Here is a 15,536-nt window from a genome sequence, read left to right as displayed (position 1 = left end):
TGTAGTGGAGGGAACTAGACCAACTAGACCTAGAGGAAGGATATGGTAGTGTAGAGGAGGGAACTAGACAACTAGACCTAGAGGAGGGATATGGTAGTGTAGTGGAGGGAACTCGACCAACTAGACCTAGAGGAGGGATATGGTATTGTAGTGAAGGGGAGGGAACTAGACCAACTACACCTAGAGGAGGGATATGGTAGTGTAGTGTAGTGGAGGGGAACTAGTGTTGGGAGGGAACTAGACCAACTAAACCTAGAGGAGGGATATGGTAATGTAGTGAAGGGGAGGGAACTAGACCAACTACACCTAGAGGAGGGATATGGTAGTGTAGTGGAGGGAACTAGACCAACTAGACGTAGAGGAGGGATATGGTAGTGTAGAGGAGGGAACTAGACCAACTAAACCTAGAGGAGGGATATGGTAGTGTAGTGGAGGGAACTAGACCAACTAAACCTAGAGGAGGGATATGGTAATGTAGTGAAGGGGAGGGAACTAGACCAACTACACCTAGAGGAGGGATATGGTAGTGTAGTGGAGGGAACTAGACCAACTAAACCTAGAGGAGGGATATGGTATTGTAGTGGAGGGAACTAGACCAATTAGACCTAGAGGAGGGATATGGTAGTGTAGTGGAGGGAACTAGACCAACCAGACCTAGAGGAGGGATATGTTAGTATGGTGGAGGGAACTATACCAACTAGACCTAGAGGAGGGATATGGTAATGTAGTGGAGGGGAGTGAACTAGACCAACTAGACCTAGAGGAGGGATATGGTAGTGTAGTGGAGGGAACTAGACCAACTAGACCTAGAGGAGGGATATGGTAGTGTAGTGGAGGGGAGTGAACTAGACCAACTAGACCTAGAGGAGGGATATGGTAGTGTTGGGGAGGGAACTAGACAAACTAGACCTAGAGGAGGGATATGGTAGTGTTGGGGAGGGAACTAGACAAACTAGACCTAGAGGAGGGATATGGTAGTGTAGTGGAGGGAACTAGACCAACTAGACCTAGAGGAGGGATATGGTAGTGTTGGGGAGGGAACTAGACAAACTAGACCTAGAGGAGGGATATGGTAGTGTTGGGGAGGGAACTAGACAAACTATACCTAGAGGAGGGATATGGTAGTGTAGTGGAGGGAACTAGACAAACTAGACCTAGAGGAGGGATATCGTAGTGTAGTGGAGGGAACTAGAGCAACTAGACCTAGAGGAGGGATATGGTAGTGTAGTGGAGGGAACTAGACCAACTAGACCTAGAGGAGGGATATGGTAGTGTAGTGGAGGGGAGTGAACTAGACAAACTAGACCAAGGTTATACAGAGGAGGGATATGGTAGTGTAGTGGAGGGAACTAGACCAACTAGACCTAGAGGAAGGATATGGTAGTGTAGTGGAGGGAACTAGACCAACTAGACCTAGAGGAAGGATATGGTAGTGTAGTGGAGGGAACTAGACCAACTAGACCTAGAGGAGGGATATGGTAGTGTAGTGGAGGGAACTAGACCAATTAGACCTAGAGGAAGGATATGGTAGTGTAGTGGAGGGAACTAGACCAACTAGATCTAGAGGAGTGATATGGTAGTGTAGTGGAGGGAACTAGACCAACTAGACCTAGAGGAGTGATATGGTAGTGTAGTGGAGGGAACTAGACCAACTAGACCTAGAGGAAGGATATGGTAGTGTAGTGGAGGGAACTAGACAACTAGACCTAGAGGAGGGATATGGTAGTGTAGTGGAGGGAACTAGACAAACTAGACCTAGAGGAGGGATATGGTAATGTAGTGAAGGGGAGGGAACTAGACCAACTACACCTAGAGGAGGGATGTGGTAGTGTAGTGGAGAGAACTAGACCAACTAAACCTAGAGGAGGGATATGGTATTGTAGTGGAGAGAACTAGACCAACTAGACCTAGAGGAGGGATATGGTAGTGTAGAGGAGGGAACTAGACCAACTAAACCTAGAGGAGGGATATGGTAATGTAGTGGAGGGGAGTGAACTAGACCAACTAGACCTAGAGGAGGGATATGGTAGTGTAGTGGAGGGGAGTGAACTAGACCAACTAGACCTAGAGGAGGGATATGGTAGTGTTGGGGAGGGAACTAGACAAACTAGACCTAGAGGAGGGATATGGTAGTGTTGGGGAGGGAACTAGACAAACTAGACCTAGAGGAGGGATATGGTAGTGTAGTGGAGGGAACTAGACCAACTAGACCTAGAGGAGGGATATGGTAGTGTTGGGGAGGGAACTAGACAAACTAGACCTAGAGGAGGGATATGGTAGTGTTGGGGAGGGAACTAGACAAACTAGACCTAGAGGAGGGATATGGTAGTGTAGTGGAGGGAACTAGACAAACTAGACCTAGAGGAGGGATATGGTAGTGTAGTTCGAGGGAACTAGAGCAACTAGACCTAGAGGAGGGATATGGTAGTGTAGTGGAGGGGAGTGAACTAGACAAACTAGACCAAGGTTATACAGAGGAGGGATATGGTAGTGTAGTGGAGGGAACTAGACAAACTAGACCTAGAGGAGGGATATGGTAGTGTAGTGGAGGGAACTAGACCAACGAGACCAAAGTTATACAGAGGAGGGATATGGTAGTGTAGTGGAGGGAACTAGACCAACTAGACCAAGGTTATACAGAGGAGGGATATGGTTAGTGGTGGTGGAGTGAACTTGAACAGATTCACAGCTCAGTCATTACTACAACCTTTCCTTGCTGATAAGTGTGATTTCTATGGCAATGTTGTCGGTGGCAGGCAGGACCAGGTTTGTCATTAGGAGTTTAAACAGCACCACTGTAACCAGGCTGAAAGAAACAGGGTTACCACGGCAGCCAGGGAGGGGTGAAGTCTGCAGCGTGATCGTAGTAAATGTAACTTCTATCCTAAGTGACTTACACAGTGCATCAGTGATTGGAGGATTGAAACGGTTCCAGTGCTTCCTTCGATTTAACAGCACCTTTTACCAGGTATTCTACAATATGTACCGGAGCTTTAGAGAAGGAGAGCTGCCAGGCCAAGTGTTATGTACCAGTCAGCAACGGTCCACTTCCACCACTTAGCTAAATGCCTTCACTTCAACATGCCACTTCACAAGAAATACATGTGTAGCGACACTCAGAGAGTAATCCTGGACGGGATGCATCAAGTTATTCAGAGAAATGATACTGTCGGCAGAAAACTGCTAATCTATCAGAAGATGTTTAGAATATTCATGATGGTGATGCACACACACACACACACACACACACACACACACACACACACACACACACACACACACACACACACACACACACACACACACACACACACACACACACACACACACACACACACACACACACACACACACACACACACACACACACACACACACACACACACACACACACAGACAGCGTATGCAAATCATAAGCGGAAGCTACATGGCATGAAAAGAAGTGTTTACATCAAGGAAATGCAGGGTATATGCCAAAAAAAACACTTGATATAATATGCATGAAATATGCATGCCATCTGGAGCGTATGGCTGTGGAATGCCTTGGCATAGGATCTACAGCATCATTAATATACGATGAGTGTGAATTCAGGCTATATCATGATTCATGCACACCTCCCTAACAAATGTAAGGTGTATTTAGCTGTCTAGATAAATGCATGTTAAAAATAAAAGTTAGATTTGATTTGTAATGTCATACTGTATGTCTACACACCAAACATCCTAAGTTAGCCATAGTTTACAGAAATGTTTCATCCACTTTTTTACATTTCAGTCTTATTTTAGTTGTATCCAGAATGACACACAGTGCATTCATATTAAGATACACTACATGACCAAAAGTACGTGGACACCTGCTTGTTGTGCATCTCATTTCAAAATCATGGATATTAATATAGAATTGGTCCCCCTTTGCTGCTATAACAGCCTCCACTCTTCTGGGAAGGCTTTCCACTAACATTGCTACTGGGACTTGCTTCCATTCAGCCACAAGGGCATTACTGAGGTTGGGCACAGATGTTAGGAGATTAGGCCTGGCTCGCAGTTGGCGTACCAATTCATCCCAAAGGTGGGATTGAGGTCAGGCCAGTCAAGTTCTTCCACACCGATCCCGACAAACCAATTCTGTATGGACCTCGCTTTCTGCACGAGGGCGGAGTCATGCTGAAACAGGAAAGGCCCTTCCCCAAGCTGTTGCCACAAAGATGGAAGCACAGAATCATCTATAATGTCATTGTATGCTGTAGCATTAAGATTTCCCTTCACTGGAAATAAGGAGCCCGAACAAAGAAAAACAGCCCCAGACCATTATTCTTGGTCCACCACACTTTAAGGTTGGCACTATGCATTCGGGCAAGTAGCGTTCTCCTGGCATCCGCCAAACTCAGATTCGTCTGTCGGACTGCCAGTTGGTGAAACGTGATTCACCACACCAGAGATCGCGTTTCCACTGCTTCACTGTCCAATGGCGGCAAGCTTTACACCACTCCAGCTGACTCTTGGCATTGCGTATGGTGGTCTTAGGCCTGTGTGCGGCTGCTCAGCCATAGAAACCCATTTCCAGAGGCAGACCATTTTGATGCACTACGTGCCTCAGCACTCGGCGGTCCCCATTCTGTGAGCTTGTGTGGCCTACCACCTCGCGGCTGAGACATTGTTGCTCCTGGACGTTTCCACTTCACAATAACAGCACTGACCGGGGCAGCTCTAGCAGGACAGAAATTTTGACGAACAGACTTGTTGGAAGGTGGCATCCTATGACGATGCCACGTTGAAAGTCACCGAGCTCTTCAGTTAGGCCATTCCACTGCCAATGTCTGTGGAGATTGCATGCCTGTGTGCTTGATTTTATACACCTGTCAGGTTTGTCATTTGGCTGAAATAGCCAAATTCACTCATTTGAAGGGGTGTCCACATACTTTTGTATATAGTGTAGCTAGTTGAGACAACCACATAATTATCACGGTCGCAGTAAGTAAAATTTTCCACAATAAACAAGTTGTCAGCAAAGTCAGTGCTATTAGTCAGTAGTTATTCATTCCTCAGATGATTCATCGCTGGTTATTCATTCCTCAGATGATTCATCGCTGGTTATTCATTCCTCAGATGATTCATCGCTGGTTATTCATTCCTCAGATGATTCATCGCTGGTTATTCATTCCTCTGAGGATTCGTCGCTGGTTATTCATTCCTCTGATGATTCATCGCTGGTTATTCATTCCTCAGATGATTCATCGCTGGTTATTCATTCCTCAGATTATTCATCGCTGGTTATTCATTCCTCAGATGATTCATCGCTGGTTATTCATTCCTCTGAGGATTCATCGCTGGTTATTCATTCCTCAGATGATTCATCGCTGGTTATTCATTCCTCAGATTATTCATCGCTGGTTATTCATTCCTCAGATCATTCATCGCTGGTTATTAATTCCTCTGAGGATTCATCGCTGGTTATTCATTCCTCAGATTATTCATCGCTGGTTATTCATTCCTCTGAGGATTCATCGCTGGTTATTCATTCCTCAGATCATTCATCGCTGGTTATTCATTCCTCAGATGATTCATCGCTGGTTATTCATTCCTCAGATTATTCATCGCTGGTTATTCATTCCTCTGAGGATTCATCGCTGGTTATTCATTCCTCTGAGGATTCATCGCTGGTTATTCATTCCTCAGATTATTCATCGCTGGTTATTCATTCCTCTGAGGATTCATCGCTGGTTATTCATTCCTCAGATCATTCATCGCTGGTTATTCATTCCTCAGATGATTCATCGCTGGTTATTCATTCCTCAGATTATTCATCGCTGGTTATTCATTCCTCTGAGGATTCATCGCTGGTTATTCATTCCTCTGAGGATTCATCGCTGGTTAGTCATTCCTCAGATTATTCATCGCTGGTTATTCATTCCTCAGATCATTCATCGCTGGTTATTCATTCCTCAGATTATTCATCGCTGGTTATTCATTCCTCTGAGGATTCATCGCTGGTTATTCATTCCTCAGATTATTCATCGCTGGTTATTCATTCCTCTGAGGATTCATCACTGGTTATTCATTCCTCAGATTATTCATCGCTGGTTATTCATTCCTCTGAGGATTCATCGCTGGTTATTCATTCCTCAGATCATTCATCGCTGGTTATTCATTCCTCAGATGATTCATCGCTGGTTATTCATTCCTCAGATTATTCATCGCTGGTTATTCATTCCTCAGATGATTCATCGCTGGTTATTCATTCCTCTGAGGATTCATCGCTGGTTATTCATTCCTCTGATGATTCATCGCTGGTTATTCATTCCTCAGATGATTCATCGCTGGTTATTCATTCCTCAGATTATTCATCGCTGGTTATTCATTCCTCAGATGATTCATCGCTGGTTATTCATTCCTCTGAGGATTCATCGCTGGTTATTCATTCCTCAGATGATTCATCGCTGGTTATTCATTCCTCAGATTATTCATCGCTGGTTATTCATTCCTCAGATCATTCATCGCTGGTTATTCATTCCTCTGAGGATTCATCGCTGGTTATTCATTCCTCAGATTATTCATCGCTGGTTATTCATTCCTCTGAGGATTCATCGCTGGTTATTCATTCCTCAGATCATTCATCGCTGGTTATTCATTCCTCAGATGATTCATCGCTGGTTATTCATTCCTCAGATTATTCATCGCTGGTTATTCATTCCTCTGAGGATTCATCGCTGGTTACTCATTCCTCTGAGGATTCATCGCTGGTTATTCATTCCTCAGATTATTCATCGCTGGTTATTCATTCCTCTGATCATTCATCGCTGGTTATTCATTCCTCAGATTATTCATCGCTGGTTATTCATTCCTCTGAGGATTCATCGCTGGTTATTCATTCCTCAGATTATTCATCGCTGGTTATTCATTCCTCTGAGGATTCATCGCTGGTTATTCATTCCTCAGATTATTCATCGCTGGTTATTCATTCCTCAGATTATTCATCGCTGGTTATTCATTCCTCTGAGGATTCATCGCTGGTTATTCATTCCTCAGATTATTCATCGCTGGTTATTCATTCCTCTGAGGATTCATCGCTGGTTATTCATTCCTCAGATCATTCATCGCTGGTTATTCATTCCTCAGATGATTCATCGCTGGTTATTCATTCCTCAGATTATTCATCGCTGGTTATTCATTCCTCAGATGATTCATCGCTGGTTATTCATTCCTATGAGGATTCATCGCTGGTTATTCATTCCTCAGATGATTCATCGCTGGTTATTCATTCCTCAGATTATTCATCGCTGGTTATTCATTCCTCAGATCATTCATCGCTGGTTATTAATTCCTCTGAGGATTCATCGCTGGTTATTCATTCCTCAGATTATTCATCGCTGGTTATTCATTCCTCAGATTATTCATCGCTGGTTATTCATTCCTCAGATCATTCATCGCTGGTTATTCATTCCTCAGATGATTCATCGCTGGTTATTCATTCCTCAGATTATTCATCGCTGGTTATTCATTCCTCTGAGGATTCATCGCTGGTTATTCATTCCTCAGATTATTCATCGCTGGTTATTCATTCCTCTGAGGATTCATCGCTGGTTATTCATTCCTCAGATCATTCATCGCTGGTTATTCATTCCTCAGATGATTCATCGCTGGTTATTCATTCCTCAGATGATTCATCGCTGGTTATTCATTCCTCAGATCATTCATCGCTGGTTATTCATTCCTCTGAGGATTCATCGCTGGTTATTCATTCCTCTGAGGATTCATCGCTGGTTATTCATTCCTCAGATTATTCATCGCTGGTTATTCATTCCTCAGATTATTCATCGCTGGTTATTCATTCCTCAGATCATTCATCGCTGGTTATTCATTCCTCAGATGATTCATCGCTGGTTATTCATTCCTCAGATTATTCATCGCTGGTTATTCATTCCTCAGATTATTCATCGCTGGTTATTCATTCCTCAGATTATTCATCGCTGGTTATTCATTCCTCTGAGGATTCATCGCTAGTTATTCATTCCTCTGAGGATTCATCGCTGGTTATTCATTCCTCAGATTATTCATCGCTGGTTATTCATTCCTCAGATGATTCATCGCTGGTTATTCATTCCTCAGATGATTCATCACTGGTTATTCATTCCTCAGATGATTCATCGCTGGTTATTCATTCCTCAGATTATTCATCGCTGGTTATTCATTCCTCATAGGATTCATCGCTGGTTATTCATTCCTCAGAGGATTCATTGCTGGTTATTCATTCCTCAGAGGATTCATTGTTGAATAAGACACACATACTTTATGATAAGTGACACATACACTGTAACTCTTCACCTAGAACCTCTGAGCTCTGTGCACCACCGAGGCAGAGGTAGCGGTCACAGACCTAAAGCTGACGTGTGACGGCCAGCAGATTTGAAATGCGTCATCGTCAAGGATTAAATCCTCCTCACCTCCTACACACACACACTAACACATACACACGCACACTCGGTGGCACGCCTGCATACACACATGAATGCATACACACACACACGCGGCCTCAGCTCCACAGTGACAAGCAGTCAGGAAGTGCTCAGAAAGCAATCTCTCTCTTCTACGAACGAACTAACGTCACTCGCTCCGACAGGCAGAAACAGTGTTTTAAATGACCGTATCCACCTCATCATCATCAGCCACAGAGGCACCTGACCTGGAGAGAGCTGGGCAGCTGACTGCAGCAGAACTGCATTGTACTATTCATTGGAGCTGCTGAGCTTATTCACATCGCACACATTCATGCAGTTAAAGTTATTACAATGTAGCTACTAAATTGAGAGGCAGAGATTAAAATATTTTGCTACAGTAGAATACCACTCAATACTCGTCCTTAGAGAAGGGTTTAGTGACTTCTATTCACCGGCATATGAAGTTGGCAAATATATAAAGGGATTAGTTTAATTAAAATAAGGAGTGTTGGTGGTTACATTCTGATGGAGGGTGGGGTATAAGCAGCACACTCACACTCATGCACACACGCACACACACACACACGCACGCACGCACGCACACACACACATACCTGTGACATTTAATCCATCAGATCTCTGACACCAGACCAGTCGAGAGGAGCTCCTCCACACTCCTGTCATCCACTTGTACTCATAACACTGGCCCTCTGTAGTGGGAGGAGAGATATGGGTCAGTACAGACTACTCATAACACTGGCCCTCTGTAGTGGGAGGAGAGATATGGGTCAGTACAGACTACTCATAACACTGGCCCTCTGTAGTGGGAGGAGAGATATGGGTCAGTACAGACTACTCATAACACTGGCCCTCTGTAGTGGGAGGAGAGATATGGGTCAGTACAGACTACTCATAACACTGGCCCTCTGTAGTGGGAGGAGAGATATGGGTCAGTACAGACTACTCATAACACTGGCCCTCTGTAGTGGGAGGAGAGATATGGGTCAGTACAGACTACTCATAACACTGGCCCTCTGTAGTGGGAGGAGAGATATGGGTCAGTACAGACTACTCATAACACTGGCCCTCTGTAGTGGGAGGAGAGATATGGGTCAGTACAGACTACTCATAATACTGGCCCTCTGTAGTGGGAGGAGAGATATGGGTCAGTACAGACTACTCATAACACTGGCCCTCTGTAGTGGGAGGAGAGATATGGGTCAGTACAGACTACTCATAATACTGGCCCTCTGTAGTGGGAGGAGAGATATGGGTCAGTACAGACTACTCATAACACTGGCCCTCTGTAGTGGGAGGAGAGATATGGGTCAGTACAGACTACTCATAATACTGGCCCTCTGTAGTGGGAGGAGAGATATGGGTCAGTACAGACTACTCATAATACTGGCCCTCTGTAGTGGGAGGAGAGATATGGGTCAGTACAGACTACTCATAACACTGGCCCTCTGTAGTGGGAGGAGAGATATGGGTCAGTACAGACTACTCATAACACTGGCCCTCTGTAGTGGGAGGAGAGATATGGGTCAGTACAGACTACTCATAACACTGGCCCTCTGTAGTGGGAGGAGAGATATGGGTCAGTACAGACTACTCATAACACTGGCCCTCTGTAGTGGGAGGAGAGATATGGGTCAGTACAGACTACTCATAATACTGGCCCTCTGTAGTGGGAGGAGAGATATGGGTCAGTACAGACTACTCATAACACTGGCCCTCTGTAGTGGGAGGAGAGATATGGGTCAGTACAGACTACTCATAACACTGGCCCTCTGTAGTGGGAGGAGAGATATGGGTCAGTACAGACTACTCATAACACTGGCCCTCTGTAGTGGGAGGAGAGATATGGGTCAGTACAGACTACTCATAACACTGGCCCTCTGTAGTGGGAGGAGAGATATGGGTCAGTACAGACTACTCATAACACTGGCCCTCTGTAGTGGGAGGAGAGATATGGGTCAGTACAGACTACTCATAACACTGGCCCTCTGTAGTGGGCCCTCTGTAGTGGGAGGAGAGATATGGGTCAGTACAGACTACTCATAACACTGGCCCTCTGTAGTGGGAGGAGAGATATGGGTCAGTACAGACTACTCATAACACTGGCCCTCTGTAGTGGGAGGAGAGATATGGGTCAGTACAGACTACTCATAACACTGGCCCTCTGTAGTGGGAGGAGAGATATGGGTCAGTACAGACTACTCATAACACTGGCCCTCTGTAGTGGGAGGAGAGATATGGGTCAGTACAGACTACTCATAATACTGGCCCTCTGTAGTGGGAGGAGAGTTATGGGTCAGTACAGACTACTCATAACACTGGCCCTCTGTAGTGGGAGGAGAGATATGGGTCAGTACAGACTACTCATAATACTGGCCCTCTGTAGTGGGAGGAGAGATATGGGTCAGTACAGACTACTCATAACACTGGCCCTCTGTAGTGGGAGGAGAGATATGGGTCAGTACAGACTACTCATAATAATGGCCCTCTGTAGTGGGAGGAGAGATATGGGTCAGTACAGACTACTCATAACAATGGCCCTCTGTAGTGGGAGGAGAGATATGGGTCAGTACAGACTACTCATAACACTGGCCCTCTGTAGTGGGAGGAGAGATATGGTTCAGTACAGACTACTCATAATACTGGCCCTCTGTAGTGGGAGGAGAGATATGGGTCAGTACAGACTACTCATAACACTGGCCCTCTGTAGTGGGAGGAGAGATATGGGTCAGTACAGACTACTCATAACACTGGCCCTCTGTAGTGGGAGGAGAGATATGGTTCAGTACAGACTACTCATAACACTGGCCCTCTGTAGTGGGAGGAGAGATATGGGTCAGTACAGACTACTCATAATACAATGGCCCTCTGTAGTGGGAGGAGAGATATGGGTCAGTACAGACTACTCATAACACTGGCCCTCTGTAGTGGGAGGAGAGATATGGGTCAGTACAGACTACTCATAACACTGGCCCTCTGTAGTGGGAGGAGAGATATGGGTCAGTACAGACTACTCATAATACTGGCCCTCTGTAGTGGGAGGAGAGATATGGGTCAGTACAGACTACTCATAACACTGGCCCTCTGTAGTGGGAGGAGAGATATGGGTCAGTACAGACTACTCATAATACTGGCCCTCTGTAGTGGGAGGAGAGATATGGGTCAGTACAGACTACTCATAACACTGGCCCTCTGTAGTGGGAGGAGAGATATGGGTCAGTACAGACTACTCATAATACTGGCCCTCTGTAGTGGGAGGAGAGATATGGGTCAGTACAGACTACTCATAACACTGGCCCTCTGTAGTGGGAGGAGAGATATGGGTCAGTACAGACTACTCATAATACTGGCCCTCTGTAGTGGGAGGAGAGATATGGGTCAGTACAGACTACTCATAACACTGGCCCTCTGTAGTGGGAGGAGAGATATGGGTCAGTACAGACTACTCATAACACTGGCCCTCTGTAGTGGGAGGAGAGATATGGGTCAGTACAGACTACTCATAACACTGGCCCTCTGTAGTGGGAGGAGAGATATGGGTCAGTACAGACTACTCATAACACTGGCCCTCTGTAGTGGGAGGAGAGATATGGGTCAGTACAGACTACTCATAATACTGGCCCTCTGTAGTGGGAGGAGAGATATGGGTCAGTACAGACTACTCATAACACTGGCCCTCTGTAGTGGGAGGAGAGATATGGGTCAGTACAGACTACTCATAACACTGGCCCTCTGTAGTGGGAGGAGAGATATGGGTCAGTACAGACTACAAATAGCTCATATAATATCATAAAGGAACAAATGCAAGTGTGTATTTTTGAATGTGTATATATATGTGTGTTTCTGTGTGAATGTGTGTGTGTGTGTATGCGTAGACTGACCAGTGCAGGGCCGGGCCTCCCACTCCTGTTCTGGACACTGCAGTAGGTTCTCTGGCTCCTGGGCCAGCACGGCTCTGGATCTGACCTGCACTGAGCCGAAACCCAGGTCATCTCCACTGACACAGCTCAGCTGACACGGGCTCCACAATGTCCAGTCAGTCAGGTAGCAGTCACCTGTACAGAACCACACAGTGCACAATTTACAACACATTTAGTTGTACACAGTTGAGAATTTACAGAACTATATGAGACATTACTGTTACCCATGTAACCTGACCATGGCTGCAGAGATTATCCTGGTCATATCACAAAATTCCTGGCCCCGGCACTACATAATTATAATGGGAAACTTGAATATTATTTAGATGTCGTCCTATGCCCACACTGATTGTCAAGAGGCAGAATTCTTAGACTTCTTCAGACCTAATTTGAACCTAATTCAGAGAATTCCTGGTAAAGTTAAGAATATCAACTTCTAAAAATGAAACCTCTCCTCAAATATTTCCCAACAGAGCCAGATCTCATTTTTTATTATCCTCTATTCTAACATGGATCAGGGTGTTCTCAGAAAACAGGCCATTTCCCATTAAACTAGGTCAGTCATTCATTCATTCATGCCATTGTAGTGGCAGGGAGGAAGTGAGCAACTAAATATTAATTCATCATAAAGCTGTCAGTTCCAAAGAGACCTAATCCGCCTTCTGATTATCAGAGTACATTCCTCTGTCTGCCCTCTGTGTGTCAGGCGTCAGGCATGGTGGGGTCATGGACTGGGCTACGGTCAGGCACGGGAGGCAGGGCTGTGATACGCAGAGGAGGGGAAGAGAGGTGCTGTCTGGTGGGGTTTCATGTGGTGAGAGAGTGTACACTTGGATTAAGTACCTGCCCTCTCTGTCCTGGTTGCCTGAGCTAAACCACGGGAGATTAAAGCTATGGACTACGACTACACACGTGTCCACAAACAAATCTACAGCCCTGGACACACACACACACACACACACACACACACACACACACACACACACACACACACACACACACACACACACACACACACACACACACACACACACACACACACACACACACACACACACACACACACACACACACACACACACACACACAGCCCAAACACACCACACACAATTTTCTGCTGCGTGAGCTTGTCACAACTCTACTTCTGCTACACAGGACCTGTCAAAACGGGATGTTGGATCTGTCATTCACAGGCACTGGCAAAACGGGATGTTGGATCTGTCATTCACAGGCACTGGCAAAACGGGATGTTGGATCTGTCATTCACAGGCACTGGCAAAAAAGGAAATACGTACCGGAAAAATAACGTTCACACTTGTCGTTTTCAGATGCACTTTTTTCCCTAGCAACTCTCTGAAATGTATGATGCTGAAAGGTTTTTTACTCAGAAAAGAAAGTGTTATCGACCAATTTTCAAGTCATTGGAGATAAAGAAATCATGTAATCATATAATCAGATCTTAGAAACCTCACTGGATTCCCTACAATGTCAGTCAACATCACTATGAGCAGAGAATGACCCACCGTAGCAGGCATTGGAGTCCTCTCTAGCACCAGCCTCTGATTATTTAACCATCCAGTCATTAGTGCTTACTGCCAGTGTCAGAAGGATACTGCTCCTAAGAGATGTTATTAGAGAGCTGGAATAGCATATAACACAGCTAGGACCACATACATGTGATTTAATGGCAGTAGTAAACTCAGCTCAGCCTAAAAGGCACAGCAAAATGTCTCTGCTTAGTTGGTATAGAACATGGAATGACAAGGGGCTTCCTCGACCAGATAGAGCTACACATTGTAACTGTATTGAACTAGCTACATAGTAGATTAGATGGATGCTCAGAGGTGAATCTTTACTGATTATAGGGGCAGGCGTTTTACCTGGCCAGATCTTATCGCCTTCTTATCTAGGGACCGGGTTCATTGTCCAGCTACTCTGGATCCCCAGTCATTGCAGGCCAAGGTAAGTTAATTACCTGGACAGGGCGAGGTGCAGGGTTCTTCCAGGGTGATCTGTTTGTCGCCGTCTACCGAGGGCTCAAGGTTTCCACACAGCTCATCATCCACCAGACTGCCCTCTCCCTGGCCAGACCCGTCCGACACAAAGCAGGACACGTTACGGAACCGCAGCCCCTCTCCGCACCTTGCACCCTGGACAATAAACATAGAGAGAAAACACAGGTTAAAATACACCGCCAAAGCCATTTCAAATCAAATCAAATTTTGTTTGTCACATACACATTGTTAGCAGATGTTAATGCGAGTGTAGCGAAATGCTTGTGCTTCTAGTTCCGACAATGCATGAATAACCAACAAGTAATCTAACTAACAATTCCAAAACTACTGTATTATACACAGTGTAAGGGGATAAAGAATATGTACATAAGGATATATGAATGACTGATGGTACAGAGCAGCATAGGCAAGATACAGTAGATGGTATCGAGTACAGTATATACGTATGAGTTGTGTATGTAAACAAAGTGGCATAGTTAAAGTGGCTAGTGATACATGTATTACATAAGGATGCATTCGATGATATAGAGTACAGTATATACGTATGCATATGAGATTAATAATGTAGGGTAAGTAACATTATATAAGGTAGCATTGTTTAAAGTGGCTAGTGATATATTTACATCATTTCCCATCAATTCCCATTATTAAAGTGGCTGGAGTTGAGTCAGTGTCAGTGTGTTGGCAGCAGCCACTCAATGTTAGTGGTGGCTGTTTAACAGTCTGATGGCCTTGAGATAGAAGCTGTTTTTCAGTCTCTCGGTCCCAGCTTTGATGCACCTGTACTGACCTCGCCTTCTGGATGATAGCGGGGTGAACAGGCAGTGGCTCGGGTGGTTGATGTCCTTGATGATCTTTATGGCCTTCCTGTAACATCGGTGGTGTAGGTGTCCTGGAGGGCAGGTAGTTTGCCCCCGGTGATGCGTTGTGCAGACCTCACTACCCTCTGGAGAGCCTTACGGTTGAGGGCGGAGCAGTTGCCGTACCAGGCGGTGATACAGCCCGCCAGGATGCTCTCGATTGTGCATCTGTAGAAGTTTGTGAGTGCTTTTGGTGACAAGCCAAATTTCTTCAGCCTCCTGAGGTTGAAGAGGCGCTGCTGCGCCTTCTTCACGATGCTGTCTGTGTGACTGGACCAATTCAGTTTG

At 45.4% G+C, this 15,536-nt stretch overlaps 1 protein-coding gene across 2 annotated transcripts in view; it reads right to left on the bottom strand.

Moving 5' to 3' along the window:
• LOC124043338 (thrombospondin type-1 domain-containing protein 7A-like) overlaps positions 1 to 15,536 on the bottom strand; it is a 232,093-nt gene that overhangs the window by 19,066 nt on the left and 197,491 nt on the right. Inside the window, exons 22-24 of one of the 2 annotated variants that reach the window (XM_046361855.1) lie at positions 14,349 to 14,523; positions 12,335 to 12,508; positions 9,050 to 9,145 (exon numbers count right to left, since the gene is read on the bottom strand). In XM_046361855.1, coding sequence (XP_046217811.1) covers positions 9,050 to 9,145; positions 12,335 to 12,508; positions 14,349 to 14,523 — 445 coding nt within the window. Of the gene's footprint in view, positions 1 to 9,049; positions 9,146 to 12,334; positions 12,509 to 13,906; positions 13,992 to 14,348; positions 14,524 to 15,536 lie in introns of those variants that run through there. The other variant, XM_046361856.1, reaches the window with a different exon arrangement.

The sequence above is a fragment of the Oncorhynchus gorbuscha genome, linkage group LG09, assembly GCF_021184085.1.
Source record: "Oncorhynchus gorbuscha isolate QuinsamMale2020 ecotype Even-year linkage group LG09, OgorEven_v1.0, whole genome shotgun sequence".
NCBI lineage: Eukaryota > Metazoa > Chordata > Actinopteri > Salmoniformes > Salmonidae > Oncorhynchus > Oncorhynchus gorbuscha.
This window is presented reverse-complemented; position numbering and strand designations above follow the sequence as displayed.